The sequence below is a fragment of the Bombina bombina genome, unplaced genomic scaffold, assembly GCF_027579735.1.
Source record: "Bombina bombina isolate aBomBom1 unplaced genomic scaffold, aBomBom1.pri scaffold_794, whole genome shotgun sequence".
In the NCBI taxonomy this organism is placed as follows: domain Eukaryota; kingdom Metazoa; phylum Chordata; class Amphibia; order Anura; family Bombinatoridae; genus Bombina; species Bombina bombina.
Window position 1 is genome coordinate 85,544 of NW_026511483.1, and position 25,137 is coordinate 110,680.

Here is a 25,137-nt window from a genome sequence, read left to right on the forward strand (position 1 = left end):
ATCACGAAAATCACGGCTCACTCCACAAGGGCTGTTTCTTCTACCTAGGCTTTCTAAAATGGTGCTTCTGTGGATTAGATTTGCAAGGCTGCCACTTGGTCATCTTTGCACACTTTTTCTAAATTTTACAAATTTGCTACTTTTGCTTCTGCTGAGGCTGTTTTTTGGGAGAAAGGTTCTTCAAGCAGTGGTGCCTTCTGTTTAGGCGAACTGTCTTGTCCCTCCCTTATCATCCGTGTCCTCTAGCTTGGGTATTGATTCCCAATAGTAATTATGATAATCCGTGGACTCACTGTGTCATTAGAAAGAAAATGAAATTTATTCTTACCTGATAAATTCGTTTCTTTCTTGACACAGTGAGTCCACTGCCCGCCCTGTATTTTCAGACCATTTATTTTTTCATAAACCTCAGGCACCTCTGCACCTTATATTACTTTCCTTTCTCCTTTCCCTTTGGTCAAATGACTGGGGATTGTGGGTAAGGGGAGTGGTATTTAACAGCTTTGGCTGTGGTGCTCTTTGCCTCCTCCTGCAGGCCAGGAGTTATATACCCAATAGTAATTATGATGATCCGTGGACTCACTGTGTCAAGAAAGAAACAAATTTATCAGGTAAGAATACATTTAATTTTTTCCTTCACTTTTCAAGTGACTCAATGTATAGAGGGAATTGGTCTGATGGTTTCCACGGACATCATTCCTTTTGCTATTCTCCATAACATAGAGAACATACGGATCTGTCTCAAAGGATAGATCTAGATTAGTCGACTACAGACTCTCGTAATGGTTTTTTAGGATTATCTGTCTTTGGGCGGTACGGACGTCAGCCTGCTGGGCTGGGAAGCAGTCTGGGACTTGTTTAAGACACAGGGATTATGGAATCGAAAGTGTCTGCTTTCCTCTTTATCATCTTAGAATTGAGAGCGATTTACAATGCTCTGATGACTTGGTCTGAGTCATCCTTAGCTTGGTTCCAGTCGGACGATATCACCTCAATGGCTTGCATCAACCACCAGGGAGGAACTTTAGCCATGTTGGATGTGATTTGGATTGTTCAGTGGGTGGAAGCTCACTATTGCTGTCTGTCGTCCACCTTCCAGAGGTGGTCAATTGGGATCGGACTTATGAACAGAGTTATTTCCTCCTGGGGAGTGGGAACTCCAGCCGGAGGTGTTCTCCAGCTTAACCTTCAAATGGGGGATTCCGGAGTTGGATCTGATGGAGGGTCAGCAAAATGCCAAGCTTCTAAGGGTACGGTTCAAGGTCAAGGGATCCACAGACCGCTCTAATAGATGCTCTGGCGGTCCCTTGGGATTTCAGGCTGGCTTACCTGTTTCCTCTGTTTGCTCTCCTTCCACGAGTCATTGCTTGTATCAAACAGGAGGGAGTGTTTGTGATTTTAATAGCCCCTGCGTGGCCTCGCAGGATCTGGTATGCAGACCTAGTGGAGATGTTGTCTCTCCCACTTTGGATGCTGCCTCTGAGGAAGATCCTTCTGATCAGGGTCCCTTCTTTCATCCAAATCTCGTTTTTCTGAAGCCGACTGTTTGGAGATTGAACGCTTAGTTCTGTTTATGAGCTGTCATTGCGACCATGATTCAGGCTCGCAAGCCTGTTACTAGAAGGATTTATCATAAGATATGGTGTATATCTTTATTGGTGTGAATCCAAAATGTTCTTATACAATCTAATAAGAATTGTTTGTGTCTACTGCATGTACATTAGTTCACATTTAGTTTCTTTATATGTAAACCTTTTTGTCTTGGTAGCATTGAAGATATATGTCCTATAATATTATCTCGTATACACAATATTTTTTGTGCGGTTCTTTAAGCTTTTTTTTTTAATCATGGTACCTCTTGAAAGGGGGGAAGGGGCTTATTTTTTTTTTTTAGTAGGCCTTGATCGCTTGATCCTTAGACATAAGGGTTTCTGCATTCTGATTTAGGCTTGTAGACCTGTAATTTAGAAAATCTAGAAGGCTTTTTCTCTCACAGTGATCATAGGAAGGGTAGTAAGACTTCTGCGGTTTCTTTAGCCTTTTGGTTAAAACTTGTTTTTCAAAGATTTTTTTGGAGGGAGGTCTGCCTCCGTCTGCAGCGGATTTCTTCTCATTCTGCTAGGTTAGTTGCACTTCTTGGTCTTGAGAGATTTAATTTCTCTTGGGTATTAGTTTCCATGACTAATGGATCATGGACTCTCACCACCTGTATGGAAACAAACATAATTTATACTTGCCTGATAAATCAATTACTTTAATTTTTTTTTATGGGGGTTAGAGTCCACAAGACTCCACCCTTGTGTTTTTCTAGGGTTAGTTTTTTTCTTCAGCACATCCTTTCTCCCCCCTGCCCCTTTTATATCTCTCATTCCTTTTTCTTACCTCACTTGCTTGGCTATATGTTAAAATGAGGTATGTGTGCGTTGGGGGGTGTTATTAAAGGGGCACTGAACCCAAAATGTTTCTTTTGTGATTCCGATAGAGCATGCAATTTTAAGCAATTTTCTAATTTACTCCTAATTATTTTTCTTTGTTCTCTTGCTAGCGTTATTTGAAAAAGGCATCTTGGCTAACCATGGACAGCACTTGTTTATTGGTGGGTGAATGTATCCACCAATCAGAAAGAACAACCCAGGTTGTTCACCAAAAATGGTCCGGCATCTAAACTTACATTCTTGCTTTTCACTACCAAGCAAGATACCAAGAGAATGAAGAAAATTTGATAATAGGAGTAAATTAGAAAGTTGCTTAAAATTGCATGCTCTGTCTGAATCACAAAAGAACAAATTTGGGTTCAATGTCCCTTTCTCCAACATAGGTGTGTCCGGTCCACGGCGTCATCCTTACTTGTGGGATATTCTCCTCCCCAACAGGAAATGGCAAAGAGCCCAGCAAAGCTGGCCATATAGTCCCTCCTAGGCTCCGCCTACCCCAGTCATTCTCTTTGCCGTTGCACAGGCAACATCTCCACGGAGATGGCTTAGAGTTTTTTGGTGTTTAAATGTAGTTTTTGTTCTTCAATCAAGAGTTTGTTATTTTAAAATAGTGCTGGTATGTACTATTTACTCTGGAACAGAAAAGAGATGAAGATTTCTGTTTGTAAGAGGAAGATGATTTTAGCAACCGTTACTAAAATCGATGGCTGTTTCCACACAGGACTGTTGAGATGAAGTAACTTCAGTTGGGGGAAACAGTGGGCAGACTTTGCTGCTTGAGGTATGACACATTTCTAACAAGACTTGGTAATGCTGGAAGCTGTCATTTTCCCTATGGGAACCGGTAAGCCATTTTCTTAGTTTAAGTAAAAGAATAAAGGGCTTCATTAGGGCTTAAAAAACTGGTAGACATTTTTCTGGGCTAAAACGATTACTTTACTAAGTATATTTGGCAGATTATTACTTTTAATAGTTGTTAAATCTTGGGGATTGTTTTAATAAAAACGGCAGGCACTGTATTGGACACCTTTTTCACTGGGGGCCTTTTCTAGTCATAGACAGAGCCTCATTTTCGCGCCACTAATGCGCAGTTGTTTTTGGAAAGCAAGGCATGCAGATGCATGTGTGAGGAGCTAAGAATCACTGAAAAAGCTTATTGAAGGCATAATTTGGTATCGTATTCCCCTCTGGGCTTGGTTGGGTCTCAGCAAAGCAGATTCCTGGGACTGTATAGGGGTTAAATGTAAAAACGGCTCCGGTTCCGTTATTTTAAGGGTTAAAGCTTTCAAATTTGGTGTGCAATACTTTTAAGGCTTTAAGTTACTGTGGTGAAATTTTGGTGAATTTTGAACAATTCCTTCATACTTTTTCACATATTCAGTAATAAAGTGTGTTCAGTTTAAAATTTAAAGGGACAGTAACGGTTTTATTGTAAAACGTTTTTTGTGCTTTGTTGACAAGTTTAAGCCTGTTTAACATGTCTGAACCATCAGATAACGATGTTCTATATGTATGAAAGCCAATGTGTCTCCCCTTTTAAATATATGTGATATATTTGTGTCATAATGTCCAAACAAAGTAGGGATAATAATGCCATAGATATGATATTGCCCAAGATGATTCCTCTAATGAGGGGAGTAAGCATGGTACTGCATCATCCCCTTCTGTGTCTACACCAGTTTTGCCCACACAAGAGGCCCCTAGTACATCTAGTGCGCCAATACTTATTACCATGCTACAATTAACGGCTGTAATGGATAACTCTATAGCAAACATTTTATCCAAAATGCCTACTTATCAGAGAAAGCGCGATTGCTCTGTTTTAAACACTGAAGAGCAAGAGGACGCTGATGATATCTGTTCTGACGTACCCTCACACCAATCTGAAGGGGCCAGGAGGGAGGTTTTGTCTGAGGGAGAAATTTCAGATTCAGGAAAAATTTCTCAACAAGCAGAACCTGATATTGTAACTTTTAAATTTAAATTAGAACATCTCCACGCACTACTTAAGGAGGTATTATCTACTCTGGATGATTGTGACAATTTGGTCATTCCAGAGAAATTAGGTAAGATGGACAAGTTCCTAGAGGTTCCGGTGCCCCCCGATGTTTTTCCTATACCCAAGCGGGTGGCGGACATAGTAAATAAGGAGTGGGAAAGGCCCGGCATACCTTTTGTCCTCCCCCTATATTTAAGAAATTATTTCCTATAGTCGACCCCAGAAAGGACTTATGGCATACAGTCCCCAAGGTCGAGGGGGCGGTTTCTACTCTAAACAAACGCACTTCTATTCCTATAGAAGATAGTTGTGCTTTCAAGATCCTATGGATTTAAGGTTAGAGGGTTTGCTTAAAAAGATGTTTGTTCAGCAAGGTTACCTTCTACAACCAATTTCATGCATTGTTGGAGTGATTCATCCTGTTCCATTAGGAGAACAAGGGATGGGTTTTTACTCCAACCTGTTCATAATTCCCAAAAAAGAGGGAACATTCAGACCAATTTTAGATCTCAAGATTCTAAACAAGTTTCTAAGGGTTTCATCGTTCAAAATGGAAACCATTCGAACGATCCTTCCTACCATCCAGGAAGGTCAATTCATGACCACGGTGGACTTAAAGGATGCGTACCTACGTATTCCTATCCACAAGGAACATTTTCGGTTCCTGAGGTTCGCCTTTCTTGACAAGCATTACCAGTTTGTGGCACTTCCATTCGGATTAGCCACTGCTCCAAGGATTTTCACAAAGGTACTAGGGTCCCTTCTAGCGGTGCTAAGACCAAGGGGCATTGCAGTAGTACCTTACTTGGACGACATCCTGATTCAAGTGTCGTCTCTGTCAAAAGCAAGGGCTCATACGGACATTGTCCTAGCTTTTCTCAGATCTCACAGGTGGAAAGTGAACATAGAAAAAAGTTCTCTGTCCCCGTCAACAAGAGTTCCCTTCTTGGGAACAATAATATTTTCCTTAGAAATGAAGGTTTTTCTGACAGAGGCCAGAAAATCAAAACTTCTAAGCTCTTGTCAGGTACTTCATTCTGTTCTTCTTCAGTGCATGGAAGTAATAGGTTTGATGGTTGCAGCAAGGGACATAGTTCCTTTTGCACAAATTCATCTAAGACCATTACACCTGTGCATGCTCAGACAGTGGAATGGGGATTATACAGACTTGTCTCCGACGATACAAGTAGATCAAATAACCAGAGATTCACTCCGTTGGTGGCTGACCCTGGACAACCTGTCACAGGGAATGAGCTTCCGCAGACCAGAGTAGGTCATTGTCACGACCGACGCCAGTCTGGTGGGCTGGGGCGCGGTCTGGGAACCCCTGAAAGCTCAGGGTCTATGGTCTCGGGAAGAATCTCTTCTCCCGATAAACATTCTGGAACTGCGAGCGATATTCAATGCTCTCAAGGCTTGGCCTTGACTAGCAAAGGCCAAATTCATAAGGTTTCAATCAGACATCATGACGACTGTTACATATATCAACCATCAGGGGGAAATAACTCAATTATGGGGCATTCCAGACATGGTTCTGATGGCCTCTCGTCAGAACTTCAAGGTCCCTTGTTACGGGTCCAAATCCAGGGATCCCAAGGCGACTCTATTGGATACAATAGTAGCACCTTGGATCTTCAACCTAGCTTATGTATTCCCACCGTTTCCTCTCATTCCCAGGCTGGTAGCCAGGATCAATCTGGAGAGGGCTTCGGTGATCTTGATAGTTCCTGTGTGGCCACGCAGGACTTGGTATGCAGACCTGGTGAATGTGTCATCGGCTCCACCATGGAAGCTACCTTTGAGACAGGACCTTCTTATTCAGGGTCCATTCGAACATCCGAATCTGGTTTTCCTCCAACTGACTGCTTGGAGTTTGAACGCTTGATTTTATCAAAGCGTGGGTTTTCAGATTCTGTAATAGATACTCTTATTCAGGCTAGAAAGCCTGTAACTAGAAAAATTTACCATAATATATGGAAAAAATATATCTGTTGGTGTGAATCTAAAGGATTCCCATGGAACAAGATAAAAATTCCTAAGATTCTTTCCTTTCTACAAGAAGGTTTGGAGAAAGGATTTTCTGCAAGTACAGATCTCTGCTTTATCTGTTTTACTTCACAAAAGGCTGGCAGCTGTGCCAGACGTTTCAGCGTTTGTTCAGGCTCTGGTTAGAATCAAGCCTGTTTACAGACCTTTGACTCTTCCCTGGAGTCTTAATCTAGTTCTTTCAGTTCTTCAAGGGGTTCCGTTTGGACCCTTACATTCCGTAGATATTAAGTTATTATCTTGGAAAGTTTTGTTTTAGGTTGCAATTTCTTCCGCTAGAAGAGTTTCTGAGTTATCTGCTCTGCAGTGTTCTCCGCCCTATCTGGTCCATGCAGATAAGGTGGTTTTACGTACTGAGCCTGGTTTTCTTCCGAAGGTTGTTTCCAACAAAAATATTAACCAGGAGATAGTTGTACCTTCTTTGTGTCCGAATCCAGTTTCATAGAAGGAACGTTTGTTACACAATTTGGACGTTGTCCGTGCTCTAAAATTCTATTTAGAGGCTACTGAAGATTTTAGACAAACATCTTCTTTGTTTGTTGTTTATTCTGGTTAAAGGAGAGGTAAAAAAGCAACTTCTACCTCTCTTTCCTTTTGGTTTAAAAGCATCGTCAGATTGGCTTTTGAGACTGCCGGACGGCAGCCTCCTGAAAGTATCACAGCTCACTCCACTAGGGCTGTGGCTTCCACATGGGCCTTCAAGAATGAGGTTCCTGTTGACCAAATTTTTTTTAAATTATATACTTTTGCTTCTTCGGAGGCTATTTTTGGGAGAAAGGTTTTGCAAGCCGTGGTGCCTTCCGTTTGGGTGACCTGATTTGCTCCCTCCCTTCATCCGTGTCCTAAAGCTTTGGTATTGGTTCCCACAAGTAAGGATGACGCCGTGGACCGGACACACCTATGTTGGAGAAAACAGAATTTATGCTTACCTGATAAATTACTTTCTCCAACGGTGTGTCCGGTCCACGGCCCGCCCTGGTTTTTTAATCAGGTCTGATGAATTATTTTCTCTAACTACAGTCACCACGTTACCATATGGTTTCTCCTATATATATTTCCTCCTGTCCGTCCGTCGGTCGAATGACTGGGGTAGGCGGAGCCTAGGAGGGACTATATGGCCAGCTTTGCTGGGCTCTTTGCCATTTCCTGTTGGGGAGGAGAATATCCCACAAGTAAGGATGACGCCGTGGACCGGACACACCGTTGGAGAAAGTAATTTATCAGGTAAGCATAAATTCTGTTTTTAAGCTCTTAGGTTTGGGACTCTTTGCCGCCTCCTAGTGGTAGAGAAGGGTAATTCTCATGAGTAATGGATTGTGGACTTTCACCACCATGAAATAAATTAATTTATCAGGTAAATATAAATTGTTTTTTACCATTCCTGCTGTATGATATAGGAAGGGGTGCAGGATGACTTTAAGATGACTAAGTTTGTAGACTGTCCATTTAAGGCTTTAATACGATAAGTTTTATAGCCTCACCCTGAAGTATTATTGCCTTTTCTACTAGATCAGTGTACACTTAGGGCCTTTTGTATTGATGCTTCTCTTTAATGGATTTGCAAGGAAGCTACTTGGTCTTCCTTGAATAATTTTGCTTACATCTTTCATTTAGATGTGGGTGCTTCAGCTTGAAACAGCTTTTGGCAGGAAAGTACTGCAGGCCGTTGTGCCTGACCAGTAAAGAATTTTTGGGGGTCTCATGGACTTCAATGCTGGAGTATAAGAGCCCACATGTGGTGATCTTGTGGACTCTTGCCATCAATTTAAAGGGAGATAAAATGTATGCTTACCTGATAAATGTATTTCCTTTAATTTGGTGAGAGTCCACAAACCCTGCCATTTGCTATATTAAGCTTGTGGCAGAATTTTTTCCCCAATTTGTCCTTTCCTGTCTCTTGTATATCTCTTGCTACTTAGCAATATGGAAAAACGGTCTATGGTTTGGGAAGAGATAGGAGGCAAAACAGGGTTTGAGCATTCCTACTTTTATCTAATGTATTTGTCCTCTCACCGTCCTGGAGGAAATTAATATAGGATTTTAAATCTGAGAGAATTTAATTTCAAAATTTCCATTAATTTTGAGTCTATCATTAACATTTTTAAATTCATTCCATAGTTTGTATAACTAACTAGTTTGTATAACTAACAAATGTTTGTGGTGTGCGTGTATGTAATGTGTTTGTGGGTATTGAATCAGAGGTAGTGTAGTTGGTGGGTGCAGAAAGTGGATAGTGAGTGTGTGGTATTGGGTAGTGTGGTGTGTAAGCATTTCTTTATGTAGGTGTCATAATGGTAGATTATTTTTAGTAATTTACTTGGTTTTAAAGGTTTTTAATATATTGACCAGTTAAGTTATTATTTTTTAGCACGTGGATGTAGCTGCTTTGCTTATAAAATTCAATGCCAGTGTGAATGCCACTGATAAGTGGGCGTTTACACCCCTGCATGAAGCGGCGCAGAAGGGAAGGACACAGCTTTGTGCTTTGCTATTGGCACATGGAGCTGATCCGACGCTGAAAAACCAAGAGGGTCAGACACCATTAGACTTGGTTACAGTAAGTTGTGTTTTTTTTTTTTTTTTTTTTTTTTTTTTGTTATTAGTGCAAGTATTAGTAAAGAAATTAAAGGGACATAATACTGCTGCAGGTAAAAAAATTAAAAAAAATGAAGAAATGAACAGCAGCCAATCAGCATCAGCAGTGCCGAGGTCATGAACTCTTACTGTGATCTCATGAGATTTGACTTAACTCTCATGAGATTTCATAGTAAGCTTCCTTTACCTGATTGGTGAAATAATATGAGAGTGCACGATGCTAGTCCCTTCAGATGTTCCAGGACAAACACACTAAAATGCTGCTTAGAAATCCTTTACAATGGGAGGTGGCTACTGAGGAACTTTTGAGGTAAAATATCTTTCTTTTTTACATAGAGATGTTCAAGTGATATTTTCTAATCAGCTTTTTACAGCTATGCTGCATCACTTTCAAGCGTTTAAACATTTGGGTATTATGGCCCTTTAAGTATTTCATGTGAAAATGTATATTAAAACTCTTAACATTTTTCATATTGGAACGCTCACATATCAACGTGTGTCTGATGAGATTAACTGAAATTAGTATGTTATCTTGCCTTGCTGCATCACTAATTCTTCATGAACATCTTCTATCTGTTCAGATTTCTAGTTCAAAGTTTGTAGTACTTATGGTTAGTTTAGTTTAAACTTAGACAATTAATAATTTTCTTAAAGGGAGGCTAGAGTAAAAATATTTTTTTAATAGCATGCAGTTGTAAGAGACTTTCAGAATTACCTCTATTATCAAATTGTGCATAGTGTTATATGAACACTTTCTGAGGCATCAGCTCCTACTGAGAGTTCAGTGTATACGTATGACATTGTTTTTGAATTAAGTTTCAATACACAGCACCCTTACTGTGAATAAACGAACACAACCCCATGTTAAGGGTCAGTGTGATAGGAGAAATAGTCAGAATTGAATATAAGTAGTACCATTGGTCTCTACAGATTAGTGTATACCTATGAGTCTGTGATTGGCTGATGGCTGTCAGATGACCTGGTGCTGGCAAATTGAAGTAAATTGGGAAATTTGTCAGAAAATATCTACTGCTCATTTAAAACACAGAGTAACGTTTGTCTCTTTAATATGCACTGGTTGATTATGCAGTCTACTGTAAATATTTTTTTTTTACAACAAATTTAGGCAGATGATGTCCGAGCCCTTCTAACGGCAGCCATGCCTCCAGCTGCTCTACCAACCTGTTATAAACCTCAGCTTATCAGTGTATCACAACCCACCGTAACTTCAGTTGCAGCTCTATCGTCTGTCCCTTCAAGTCCTCCTAGTTTGTCTGCTGCTAGTAGCCTGGATAACCTGTCAGCAAGCTTCTCTGATGCCTCTGGGATTGCTGGAGTAGCAGAAGGGGCTGTTGGTTTGGACAAAATGGAAGAAGGTAAACAAATAAAACATGAATGATTTCTGCTAAAAATATATTAGTGTAATTTTGTCAGATTAATAGACATTCAGTGTTGCTATCCCAGAGGACATACATAGCAGTATGTTTTCTCTGATGATCCTTGTTTATTCTGGTATAAGTAGCTATGTATTATATTTGATTGCTTACTGTGAATGTGTTACTCTTGAAAACCTTTGTACATTTTTGCACAGCTTGTTCTTTTTCCTTCTCTTGCCCTGACAGCAAACATTGCCTGCTGTTATTACTGCAGGTTCTGAAGATCTTTTTAGTAGTTTACATTAATATTGACCCAATGAGATGTGAACTGAAAGAAATGTTTTCTGCCTTCATTATTTTAATGTCTATATACCAAAAAAAATAATTTAAAACTATGTGTAGTAGTCCATCATTACATTAACCTCTTATTGTATTCAGTTTTTAATGGTTGGTATGTTGCACGCATATCCAAGAGATACTCTTCTTTTAAGTCTATGTTGGCTTTAATCATAATATTTTTTTTTCTTCTTTTCCCTTTAAGCTATAGAGTGTAGGTATTTTGATAAACTGTTTTCTGACACCGATAAATATAACGTTTTTTTTTTTTGTTTTTTTTTTAGTTTTAGGCGTAGATTTAAACGTCAATCAGTTTTTGAGGACTCTTGGCCTTGAGCACCTCATTGACATTTTTGAGAGAGAACTGGTAAGTAACTCTTTACTACTTGATCTATTAAAATTTATAGTGAAACAGGCGTTTAAAACAATGTTTAAATTACTATCCTATTAGTTGTAGCAAAACATCATACAAAAATGTCCAATACATAATTCTACGTAAAGAGAATAAGGCACATTAAAGAGTCATAAAATGCAAAATTGAAAAGAGCACAAAAGCATTTCAACTTTGAAAAGAAGCATTTTTCCAGTGCATTTGTAAAGGTAAAAGTGTGTCTAGTAACAGTTATTACTGAGTGATTGATAGCTTTTACTGTGTGGTGCGACATCACTTTTAATTTTATGGGGGAGCTAAAATCTCTCATCTTCCCTGCAAAATAGTAATCATTTATATGCATCAAAAGCTAGTTGTTGGGTGTTTTTTAAAGTCTTATTGTTTTTGTTTTTATTCTTAATGTTTTATTTTATTTTTCAAACAATAACCGTAATCAAGAATTAAAAATTACAAAGCAATCCTCACTTTACCATATAATGAGAAAACAATATTTAAAAGTATAAAACCCAGTCCAGTTGTCGCAGTGAGGGTAACCTATATTACAAGTCTGCAATACAAATCCTAAGAAAAAGGGTAACCTTTACATGCAATTCCCTAGTCAAGACAGCACACTTACACATGTATGGACTATCAGATTATATACTTCTTGAAGTTATTCCCAAAATCGGTACGTTTTTGTTTTTTTCTATTAGTATTTCTAATACCTGTACTATGAATCTTATTTGCTATCATGCCTTCAAATAAGGTTGAAAGGAAAGAGGGGATTAAAAAAGGGAATTTGTGCCCCTTTGGCAGACATGGATAGTTTATATTAAGTTTCTATATTGAGTGTGGGGAAATATTCACCTAAAGCCTTTCTGAGGTTGCAGCTATCTGTATCACATCATAGAAGTGTAACTTGTGAACATTCCTTGATAAAGACAGAGCCATGTGTCTGCTGTCTTTCTACATTGGGAGCTTATCTGAATAATCCTACAAAATAAAAATTTCTGTTTCTTTTTCGGGGGGGGGGGGGGGTGTTCCCCATAAAGCACCTATGACTTCCTATAGGGCCCTAATATTTCTAACTTACCGTAGAAGTTTTGGTATTTTATCATAACTTGACAAGCATAAACTGTACCATCCTATTTTTTTCTCGATTGGGCCTATGCAATGATGCTTTTTCAACTGCAGCAGGTGTTGAAACATACAATGAGTTTAACAGTTCTAGGGGTTTATTAGATTAAACCTGGGTGTGATAAGAAGCCTCGAGTGTTTCTAGTAATCCGTCAATTTTAAGATTGCTCCTCCACCTATTTTTCCCAGTCATCTTGATTATTTGGATATATATCTGCCTATTTTACTGCTTTGTTCATTATGCTGATAGTTAGGATGATGTGTTGCTTCCTTCATGTGAGAATTAACTGATGTACATTCCTTTTATTTTACTAGATTTGGCTTGAGTATATATTTTATTTAACTGATATATGTATTTCATCTGTCAACTGAGTGTTACTTGATATTATGTCCCTGTACACTGTTGTATAGCCAGGTTGCTTATCCACTTGCAATGGGATGTATTAGATTAGGGGTTAAAGGGGCATAAAACAGGTTGAGATCTGTGCATATCCTAAAAGGGCTAATTAATAAAAAAAATTGCTGGCAAGTATTGTAAAATCTTTTTCAAAAATAAGCAAAATTAATTACATAGCTAAGCTGCCTGGAGCAGCCAACACCCCCCATCAGTGTTTAGACACATGCATTGTATTTGAACTGAGTTCACAGCTTCTAGGCATGCTCCAGCAGATAATCCCTATGCATTTTTGCATTCTACCAAAACAACTATATATATATATATATATATATATAGATACAGCTATACAAGGAAATGTGTGGGGGGAGTTAGAGCTTTACAAATCATAAACTAAAAGGAAAGGGTTAATGGCGAGGCACTGCAGTATAAATTTCTTTTTAAAGACACGATGAGTCCACAGATTTCATCCTTACTTGTTGGATATTCACCTCCTGGTCAGCAGGAGGAGGCAAAGAGCACCACAGCAGAGCTGCTATATATAGCTCCTCCCTTCCCTCCCACTCCAGTCATTCTCTTTGTGTACGTTGGTAATAGGAAGAGGTAAAGTCAGGTGTTAGTTATAGATTCTTCAATCAAGTGTTTATTATTTTTAAAGTAGTGCCAGTGTGTGCTGCTTTGTTCTAGGGTGTAGCCGTAGTCCATATTAGTCTCTACAGTAGAGCATTTTAGTGGCTTTTAAGCAATGGGAACTTGTGGGACATAATTCTCACTGCGCCTCCCATATACTGTTGCTGCCCTAACATGGAAAAATCTGAGGGATATTTCTCAGTGTTTTCTTTTAATTCACAGGTCCATGTGAGGAATAGGACTTCACAAACCTGGAGGCTGCCTTTGCTGTCGGTCAGAATGTAAAGTAAGTGCTGATTTTTATTCTGGGGTTCAAAGAAGAAAGAAAACTCAGAAGAAGTTGGCCTCTCACGTTATGCATAGGAATATAAGGTAGCCCTTAGTGGCTTCTCATCTAAACAGGAAACTTCCCAGGTATCTGTCCAGGTCCAGGGATCCTCAGGCGGAAGCAGTGGATGCGTTGACTGGTGGCTCCAGCATGGCCACACAGGTTTTGGTATGCGGATATTGTTCGGATGTCCAGTTGCCAACCTTGGCCACTTCCGTTAAGGCCAGACCTTCTGTCTCAAGGCCCTTTTTTCCATCAGGATCTCAAATCATTGAATTTGAAGGTATGGAGATTGAATGCTTAGTCATAGAGGTTTCTCTGACTTGGTGATTAATACTATGTTGCAGGCTCGTAAATCTGTGTCTAGAAAGATTTATTACCGAGTTTGGAAGACTTACATTTCATGGTGTTCTTCTCATAAATTCTCTTGGCATTCTTTTAGAATTCCTAGAATTTTACAGTTTCTTTAGGATGGTTTAGATAAGGGTTTGTCTGCAAGTTCCTTGAAAGGACAAATCTCTGCTCGTTCTGTTCCACAGAAAAATTGCTAATCTTCCTGATATTCATTGTTTTGTACAGGCTTTGGTTCATATCAAGCCTGTCATTAAATCAATTTCTCCTCCTTGGAGTCTTAATTTGGTTTTGAAGGCTTTACAGGCTCCTCAGTTTGAGCCTATGCATTCTTTGGACATTAAATTACTTTCTTGGAAAGTATTGTTCCTTTTGGCAATCTCTTCTGCTAGAAGAGTTTCTGAATTATCTGCTCTTTCTTGTGAGTCTCCTTTTCTGATTTTTCATCAGGATAAGGCGGTTTTGCGGACTTCATTAAAATTTTTACCTAAAGTTGTGAATTCCAACAACATTAGTAGAGAAATTGTTGTCCCTTCGTTGGGTCCTAATCCTAAGAATTCTCTGGAGAGATCTTTACTTTCTTTGGATGTGGTAAGAGCTTTGAAATATTTAGTTGAAGCTACTAAAGATTTCAGAAAGACTTCTAGTCTATTTGTTATCTTTTCTGGTTTTCGGAAAGGTCAGAAGGCTTCTGCCATTTCTTTGGCATCTTGGTTAAAGCTTTTGATTCATCATGCTTATATGGAGTCTGGTAAATCCCCGCCTCAGAGGATTACGGCTCATTCTACTAGGTCAGTTTCCACTTCCTGGGTTTTTAAGAATGAAGCTTCTGTTGTTCAGATTTGTAAAGCAGCAACTTGGTCTTCTTTGCATACTTTTACTAAATTCTACCATTTTGATGTTTTCTCTTCTTCAGAAGCAGTTTTTGGTAGAAAAGTACTTCAGACAGCTGTTTCAGTTTGATTCTGCTGCTTATTATTTCATTTTTTTTATTTATAAACACACATGCTGTGCCCTGCAGTTCTTCACATACTCCATCTGGAGTTGCTACGCTAGACATCGCTTCCTTTATGTCGCAGCGATAATTTAAAAAAAAAAAAGACAAAAAACAGTTACCTTTTAAAGTTTAAAGAGACGGTATAGTTTTTTTTTGTTAACTTTTATTACAAGATTTAACATGTTGATTGATTGTCATCCTTGTGATTTAGGATGGATTTTGAGCACACAAAAATTAATGTTGTATTATTTCAAACATTTCAATGAAAACTTAATTGATCAAGTGGTTTGCTATTCCGATTGTTTCTTCCCTGTTACCTGAAAGAGGAAGATACTTCGGGATTGCCTGGGAGAGAATTATCATACTCAGGTGGAACATTTTGTAATTTGATCCTGTCTGGAGACCTAACCAGGCTTGGAACAAGGGAAAGCAGGCCAAAAAACCTGCTGCTGCCTCTAAGACAGCATGAAGGAGTAGCCCCCGATCCGGGACTGGATCTAGTTGGGGGCAGACTTTCTTTCTTCGCCCAGGCTTGGGCAAGAGACATCCAGGATCCCTGGGCTCTGGACATTGTTTCCCAGGGATATCTTCTGTGTTTCAAAGCCTCATCTCCAAAGGGGAGATTTCATCTCTCTCAATTATCTGCAAACCAGATAAAGAGAGAGGCATTCTTATGTTGCGTTCAAGACCTTCTGGTTATGGGAGTGATCCACCCAGTTCCAAGGGAGGAACAGGGGCAAGGATTCTATTCAAATCTGTTTATAGTTCCCAAAAAAGAGGGAACTTTCAGACCAATCTTGGATATCAAGATCCTAAACAAATTTCTCAAGGTCCCATCCTTCAAGATGGAGACTATTCGAACTATCCTACCTATGATACAGGAGGGTCAATATATGACTACCGTGGACTTACAGGATGCTTATCTCCACATTCCGATACACAGATATCATCATCGGTTTCTCAGGTTTGCCTTCCTAGACAGGCATTACCAGTTTGTGACTCTTCCTTTCGGGTTAGCCACGGCACCAAGAATCTTTACGAAGGTTCTAGGGTCCCTACTGGCGGTTCTAAGGCCACGAGGCATAGCGGTGGCTCCTTACCTAGACGACATTCTGATACAGGCGTCGAATTTTAAAATCACCAAGTCCCATACGGACATTGTTCTGGCATTCCTGAGGTCTCATGGGTGGAAGGTGAAGGAAGAAAAGAGTTCTCTCTCCCCTCTCACAAGAGTTTCCTGCCTAGGAACTCTGATAGATTCAGTAAAAATGAAGATTTTTCTGACGGAGGTCAGGTTGTCAAAGCTTCTAACTTCCTGCCGTGCTCTTTATTCCACTTCTCAGCCGTCAGTGGCTCAGTGTATGGAAGTAATCGGCTTAATGGTAGCGGCAATGGACATAGTTCCGTTTGCTCGCCTACATCTCAGACCACTGCAACTTTGCATGCTCAATCAGTGGAATGGGGATTACACAGATTTGTCCCCTCTGCTAAATCTGGATCAAGAGACCAGGGATTCTCTTCTCTGGTGGCTATCTCGGGTCCATCTGTCCAGGGGAATGAGCTTCTGCAGGCCAGAATGGACTATAGTGACGACAGATGCTAGCCTTCTGGGCTGGGGTGCAGTCTGGAACTCCCTGAAGGCTCAGGGTTTGTGGACTTAGGAGGAAGCCCTCCTTCCGATAAACGTTCTGGAACTAAGAGCGATATTCAATGCTCTTCGGGCCTGGCCTCAGCTAGCTGCGGTCAGGTTCATCAGATTTCAGTCGGACATCACGACTGTAGCCTATATCAACCATCAGGGGGGGTACAAGGAGCCCCCTGGCGATGTTGGAGGTTTCAAAGATAATTCTATGGGCAGAGGTTCACTTTTGCCATCTCTCAGCTATCCATATCCCAGGAGTAGAGAACTGGGAGGCGGATTTCTTAAGTCGGCAGACTTTTCATCCGGGGGAGTGGGAGCTCCATCCGGAGGTATTTTCCCAGTTGATTCAATTATGGGGGCAAACCAGAACTGGATCTCATGGTGTCTCGTCAGAACGCCAAGCTTCCTCGTTACGGGTCCAGGTCAAGGGATCCCAAGGCAGCGCTGATAGATGCTCTAGCAGCGCCCTGGTCCTTCAACCTGGCTTATGTGTTTCCACCGTTTCCTCTGCTCCCTCGTCTGATTGCCAAGATCAAGCAGGAGAGAGCTTCTGTGATAGCTCCTGCGTGGCCACACAGGACTTGGTATGCAGATCTGGTGGACATGTCATCCTTTCCACCATGGACTCTGCCGCTGAGGCAGGACCTTCTACTTCAAGGTCCTTTCAAACATCCAAATCTAATTTCTCTGCGTCTGACTGCTTGGAGATTGAACGCTTGATTCTATCAAAGTGTGGTTTTTCTGAGTCGGTCATTGATACCTTAATTCAGGCTTGAAAGCCTGTCACCAGGAAAATCTATCATAAGATATGGTGTAAATATCTTCATTGGTGTGAATCCAAGGGTTACTCATGGAGTAAGGTCAGGATTCCTAGAATCTTATCCTTTCTCCAAGAGGGATTGGAGAAAGGATTTTCTGCTAGTTCCTTAAAGGGACAGGGGTTTTGTCAGGCTTTAGTTAGAATTAAGCCTGTTTTTAAACCTGTTGCTCCGCCATGGAGTTTAAATATAGTTCTTAAAGTTCTTCAAGGGGTTCCGTTTGAACCTTTGCATTCCATAGATATTAAACTTTTATCTTGGAAAGTTCTGTTTATAGTAGCTATCTCCTCGGCTCGAAGAGTTTCGGAGTTATCTGCTTTACAGTGTGATTCCCCTTATCTGATTTTCCATGCAGATAAGGTAGTTTTGCGTACCAAACCTGGGTTTCTTCCTAAGGTAGTATCTAATAAGAACATCAATCAGGAGATTGTTGTTCCTTCATTATGTCCTAATCCTTCCTCAAAGAAGGAACGTCTTTTACACAATCTTGATGTGGTTCGTGCTTTAAAGTTTTATTTACAAGCTACGAAGGATTTTCGTCAAACATCTGCTTTGTTTGTTGTCTACTCTGGACAGAGGAGAGGCCAAAAGGCTTCGGCAACTTCTCTTTCTTTTTGGCTGAGAAGCATAATCCGCTTAGCTTAGGCCAGCAGCCTCCTGAAAGAATTACAGCTCATTCCGCTAGAGCGGTGGCTTCCACATGGGCTTTTAAAAATGAGGCCTCTGTTGAACAGATTTGTAAGGCGGCGACTTGGTCTTCGCTTCACACTTTTTCTAAATTCTACAAATTTTATACTTTTGCTTCTTCGGAGGCTATTTTTGGGAGAAAGGTCTTACAGGCAGTGGTGCCTTCTGTTTAACCCCTTAATGACTGAGGACGTGCAGGGTACGTCCTCAGAAAAAAGGCAGTTAATGCCTGAGAACGTACCCTGCACGTCCTCAGTCTGGAAAGCAGCTGGAAGCGATCCTGCTCGCTTCCAGCTGCTTTCCGGTTATTGCAGTGATGCCTCGATATCGAGGCATCCTGCAATAACATTTTTAAGCCATCCGGTGCAGAGAGAGCCACTCTGTGGCCCTCTCTGCACCGGAGATTGTTGGCTTACCGGCGTTGGTGGGTGGGAGGCTGGTGGGAGGCTGGTGGGAGGCGGGTGGTGGCCATCGATGGCCTTGGCGACTTGCAGGAGGGGCGGGATCGTGGGCGTGGGCGGTCGGGGGCGCGCACTGGCGCGCGCGCGTGCACGGGGAGGGAGCGGGTGGGAACCGCTACACTACAGAATAAAGTAAAAAAAAAAAGCATACAAAAGGGAATAAAAGTTTTTTTATTTATAAATCAATTAAGGTGTTGGGGTTTGTCTGTTAGGGGGGGTGAATCTACACTACAGAATTTATATTTTTGTTTTAAAAAAACACGTTTTTTTCTTGAAACTGGGTACTGGCAGACAGCTGCCAGTACCCAAGATGGCCCCCAATAATGCAGAGGGGGAGGGTAAGAGAGCTGTTTTGGGGGTGGATCAGGGAGGTTGGGGGCTAAGGGGGGATTCTGCAAAGTAGCATATGTAAATATGCTAAAAAAAAAAAAAGAACAAATTAAAAAAACCTTTTATTTTAGTACTGGCAGAGTTTCTGCCAGTACTTAAGATGGCGGGGACAATTGTGGGGTGGGGGAGGGAAGGGAGCTGTTTGGGAGGGATCAGGGGGTCTGATGTGTCAGGTGGGAGGCTGATCTCTACACTAAAGCTAAAATTAACCCTGCAAGCTCCCTACAAACTACCTAATTAACCCCTTCACTGCTAGCCATAATATACGTGTGATGCGCAGCAGCATTTAGCGGCCTTCTAATTACCAAAAAGCAACGCCGAAGTCATTTATGTCTGCTATTTCTGAACAAAGGGGATCCCAGAAAAGCATTTACAACCATTTGTGCCATAATTGCATAAGCTGTTTGTAAATAATTTCAGTGAGAAACCTAAAATTTTGAAAAATTTAACGTTTTTTTAAATTTGATCGCATATGGTGGTGAAATGGTGGCATGAAATATACCAAAATGGGCCTAGATCAATACTTGGGGTTGTCTACTACACTACACTAAAGCTAAAATTAACCATACAAGCTCCCTACATGCTCCCTAATTAACCCCTTCACTGCTGGGCATAAAACACGTGTGGTGCGCAGTGGCATTTAGCAGCCTTCTAATTACCAAAAAGCAACACCAAAGCCATATATGTCTGCTATTTATGAACAAAGGGGATCCCAGAGAAGAATTTACAACCATTTATGCCATAATTGCACAAGTTGTTTGTAAATAATTTCAGTGAGAAACCTAAAGTTTGTGAAAAAATTTGTGAAAAAGTGAACAATTTTTTTTATTTGATCGCATTTGGCGGTGAAATGGTGGCATGAAATATACCAAAATGGGCCTAGATCAATACTTTGGGATGTCTTCTAAAAAAAAATATATACATGTCAATGGATATTCAGGGATTCCTGAAAGATATCAGTGTCCCAATGTAACTAGCACTCATTTTGAAAAAAAGTGGTTTGGAAATAGCAAAGTGCTACTTGTATTTATGGACCTATAACTTGCAAAAAAAGCAAAGAACATGTAAACATTGGGTATTTCTAAACTCAGAACAAAATTTAGAAACTATTTAGCATGGGATTTTTTTGGTGGTTGTAGATGTGTAACAGATTTTGGGGGTCAAAGTTAGAAAAAGTGTGTTTTCTTCCATTTTTTCCTCATATTTTATAAAAAAAATTAGAGTAAATTATAAGATATGATAAAAATAATGGTATCTTTAGAAAGCCCATTTAATGGCGAGAAAAACGGTATATAATATGTGTGGGTACAGTAAATGAGTAAGAGGAAAATTACAGCTAAACACAAACACCGCAAAAATGTAAAAATAGCCTTGGTCCCAAACGGACAGAAAATGGAAAAGTGCTGCGGTCATTAAGGGGTTAAGTTCCTGTCTTGTCCCTCCCTTCATCCGTTTCCTAAAGCTTTGGAATTGGTATCCCACAAGTAATGGATGAACCCGTGGACTGGATACAACTTTACAAGAGAAAACAAAATTTATGCTTACCTGATAAATTTATTTCTCTTGTGGTGTATCCAGTCCACGGCCCGCCCTGTCATTTTAAGGCAGGTATTTTTTATTTTTAAACTACAGTCACCACTGCACCCTATAGTTTCTCCTTTTTTCTTGCTTGTCTTCGGTCGTATGACGGGGGGTGGCAGTTAGGGGAGGAGCTATATAGGCAGCTCTGCTGTGGGTGTCCTCTTGCAACTTCCTGTTGGGAATGAGATTATTCCACAAGTAATGGATGAACCCGTGGACTGGATACACCACAAGAGAAATACATTTATCAGGTAAGCATAAATTTTGTTTTTTCATATTTTTATTTTAGATAAATTGTGTGTTCTTTGATTTCTTCCTTCTTAGATAACTATGGATGTTGTTGTGGAAATGGGTCACAAGGAGCTTAAGGAAATAGGAATCAATGCTTACGGACATAGACATAAAATCATCAAAGGTGTTGAGAGACTGATCTCTGGACAACAAGGTAATTATGAAAATGGTTCTGCATCTGTTATTTTTTGTTTGATTTTTTTTTCTTAAACTTACTGCCGTTAAATATTAATGTAATTTTTAAAGAAACTCCTTAAATGGACATGAAACCTAAAATGTTTTTCATGTTTCAGATAGAGTAAGCAATTTTAAACAACTTTTTGATTTACTTCTATTTATTTTGTGTTTTTCAATTCTCTTGGTATCTTTTGTTAATAAAGCAGGGAGGTAAGCTCAGGAGTTTGCATGTCCGGAGCAATGTAATGGCAGCAGTTTTGCAGGAATGTTATCCATTTGCTAGGGCACTAGATGGCAGCACTATTTCTTACCATGTATTGCGCACACACTTAAATTGCAAACTTTGATACAAAGTATACAATTTTTTTTTTTTTTAATCACAAAAGAAAATGTTTGGATGTCATATCTCTTTAACAAAAATACTGCACACTCAAAAGCAGTGAAGTTAGCTTTATCACTGTTTTTAAATCTTGGATTCCTGCAACTGTATACTGGTGGTTGCTATAGCAGTGATTACTTATACTTTTATTTCAAGGATCCCCGCAATGTGTACCAAATGACTTGTTATACTGACTGCAGAGCATTAAATGTATGGAAAATTCCTCCTATACCACTCTTGCTGCTGTTTGATTTATTTCTGTATTTGAAATGGTTGTTTTTTTCTCTAATTAAAACGATCACCTAGGACATTCCTTTAATAATGTGCTGAGTCTGCAAGTGAAGCACACCTGATAATGTTTGTTAGATATTGAAATGCTAATTATGGCTGGGAGTTGAATAAACACACGCAGCTATTTCACATACAAAATATATCTCTCCCTTGTTCCCCCTCTGGGAGATTAATTTGTTCTATTGTCTCCTATTTACATAGCTTTTCTACAGAGAAACATTTTTTACTCATATTTTCAGTGTAGTTTGTGATACAGCAGGCAAAAGTAGCTATTTCAAAATACAAGTAAAGGTAAAATTGCTTGCATACTATTAAATACACTCTAGCAGGTAAAATGGACCATTGGGAACACATTAAAGGGGGAAAAATTCAGTTTACAATGTCCACAAATTCATTACATGTGGTATAGATCTTTCTGTCCACCAGGAAGATTCAAAACACCCCTAAATATCAGAGCTTTATTGCCCTATACTGTTCAACATTCCACTACCATTCTCTGTTATTGTTTTGCCACCAACCGGTTAGGGTGAAACTTTGAAGTTCTCCAGTCTTTGACATTGTTTGATAAAGGTTCTCTGCCTGATCTAAAACACTTTAGTGGACAGTAGTTCACTGTGAAATCTTTTCCCATTTGGGGATTTCACAACCCCCTCAGGCGAAATGTAAATTTATCCCCTGGTCTTCAGTTTGCTGCACCTTGGATGTCCTTGGAATTGTGCTTGCACTTCTTCATATGGGCCTTTTTAACTTAAAACACCTTTTCTGCATCTGTGACAGTGTGCTTAAAGTATAAAATGTACCTTGTGTCCCACAGGCTTTTCATTGAATTACTGTTTCAGTGTTCACATGATCTGCAGGAATTAAACATATTTTTGGCACTTGAGTCTTTTTAGCATGTGACAAAAAATGTACTGTCTTTGTTTTTTTAAAAAGAGACTGCATAAAGGGCACACACATTTTATCAAACCATTAGTTTCACAGGCACTGTGTACTTGCCTGATGGTTGGGCTCATGGGGCATTGTACAGCTGGACAGGAATGGACTGGATTGGGGGAAGGCGAGCAACATGTAGAACATTAAGGGATTAGTCCTCCATGTCTCTCCTGATCAACAGCGTGCTTAGCTGCTTTACGTAAGGGAGGGAATTGGTTGGGGAATGCACTTCATCACCACAAAAGTTTAATAGCCACATTTTTGTGACACTATGCATGAGGCATCATGGGACATCTCCTTCCCCTTCTTCCTTGTCTTGTTGCCATCTTTGGAGTTTGAAAGCTGCTCCCTGTCATCTGTGGAGATGGTGAGGACATTAACAGGGTTTTGCTGCACTGCTTGCAAGTCAGAATGGTCAGCAGTCTCTTTCCCAACAGTGTTGTAGCTCTAAGAATTCTACTGAGCTATCCTCTATAAGTAAAGAATATATTCACCCTGCTATGTCTTAGCTGATGGCTGCTATCCCCTTTAGATAAACTTAGACACATGCCTGTTCACCTGATGGTGATTCTTCTCCTTGCTATAGCTCACTAGGGTCCTCCCCACTGAGTGATCAGTCTATAACTGGAGGCGTAATTCATCATGGTCTAAGGCCAAGCAGGCCAAAAAGCCTACTCCCACCTCCAGGTCTGCATGAAGGTGTCTTCCACTCTGGCCATATTTCTGGTGTAGGGCAGATTGTGACTTTTTCAAGTAATGTGCAAAAAATCTGTCAGGCCCTTGAGTGTTAAAGACTATATTTCAAGCATATAAAAACTACTTTCGATCCAGACGACCTCAAAGTACTGCCCACTCCCTTTGATACCTGTATAAAGGTAACTCTAAACTAGCTCCTCCTTCCCCTCATTCTGTCCATTAACCAATCTCAGGACAGAGGTAGAGGACTTAGAAAGTCCTCAGTCCATAGAGTCTAGAAACAATGATGGTTTGCTGGCCTAGGTGCCTCTACTGGGAGGGAGACAAGTTTATAACACTTTAAAAACAAAAAATAACTTTGCTTTTAAATTAAGCACATTCACCTTTATCATGCTCATAAGTTACTTCTGAGCTGTACACAATGTGTTTTTCTTCACCTGCACTCAAGTTCCTTTGGGTTCTTGAATTTAGCAGGTGCACTAAGGGTTACAAATTTTAGTGCACCTTTTCTTGTTGCTGTAACCTACTCATTGTGTGAGGAAGACTCTCTAGACCAGTGGAGGTGGTAAGGTACTCTGATCAGAGCTTGGTTTCAGATTTGGGGTACTAAAGTGAAAGGTACAAAAAGCCGGTACTATCACAGATCTGTGAAACTGCACTGCTTCTATCACAGGATGCAACAATACGCAAGTTTTGGATTTCAAGAGATTGAACAAATTCCTGAAAGTTCCTACTTTCCAGATAACAGTTTGTACTTTCCATCCTTTAGTGCAGGAGGGTCATCTTATGTCCACTGTAGACTTAAGATACTTATTTGCATATCCTTTTCTTTCCAAAGGCAGGAAGAGTCCACGCATTCATTCATTACTGTTGGGAATACAACAGCTGGCCACCAGGAGGAGGCAAAAACACTCCAGCCAAAGCCTTAAGTATCCCTCCCACTTCCCTTACTCCACCAGTCATTCTTTGCCTAGTCAACTAGGAGGTTGGCGAAGAAAGTGCTCTATTGAAAATTGGATTTCTTTCCTAAGATATGGAGAGTTCACAACGTCATTCCAATTACTAGTGGGAATATCACTCCTGGTCAGCAGGAGGCGGCAAAAAGCACCACAGCAAAGCTATTAAGTGTCACTCCCCTACCCATAATCCCCAGTCATTATGTTTGCGTCTGTCAATGGAGGAGGTGACGTTTGGTGTCTAAAGAAAAATTTAAACTACTAGCAAGTTTATGGGTTTAGCTGTGTCCACGTCAATCTCTTCAGTAGAGTAAGTATGGCTTTTAAGGAGTTGGGAAGTTGTGTGGTGGTCCTTTGTTTCCTAACATATTGCTTCCCTGGTCATAGAAAGCCTGAGTTGGTTTCTCTGTTTTTTCTTTTTTTTACAGGTCTCTGTAAGGAGTATGTGTCCTTTCATGCTTCTGCCAGACAGCTAGACTGCAGGTAAGTGCTTTTGTCTTCTCTGGAGACTGGCACTTCAGAAAATTATTGCAACTGCAGTATTATTGGTAAATTTTAAATATAATCCATTATATTGGATTTACTTGTGCAGGCACTGAATTTGGGAGATTAGGTGTTAATTTTCCCTTTATGTATGGGATCTTTTTCTCTGGGGCTGATATGTTTATGTGTAACTCGCATAAAACTTTTTATTGGGGCTTAGACTTAGGACTGTGCTGTTTCTTTCATGTAATTAGCAAGAGTCCATGAGCTAGTGACGTATGGGATATACATTCCTACCAGGAGGGGCAAAGTTTCCCAAACCTCAAAATGCCTATAAATACACCCCTCACCACACCCA

At 40.2% G+C, this 25,137-nt stretch overlaps 1 protein-coding gene across 1 annotated transcript in view; it reads left to right on the forward strand.

Moving 5' to 3' along the window:
* LOC128643770 (poly [ADP-ribose] polymerase tankyrase-2) overlaps positions 1–25,137 on the forward strand; it is a gene marked incomplete at its 3' end in the record, with an annotated part of 131,970 nt that overhangs the window by 57,174 nt on the left and 49,659 nt on the right. Inside the window, exons 7-10 of the mRNA XM_053696588.1 lie at positions 8,849–9,037; positions 10,202–10,451; positions 11,072–11,154; positions 20,898–21,018. Coding sequence (XP_053552563.1) covers positions 8,849–9,037; positions 10,202–10,451; positions 11,072–11,154; positions 20,898–21,018 — 643 coding nt within the window. The remainder of the gene's footprint in view (positions 1–8,848; positions 9,038–10,201; positions 10,452–11,071; positions 11,155–20,897; positions 21,019–25,137) is intronic.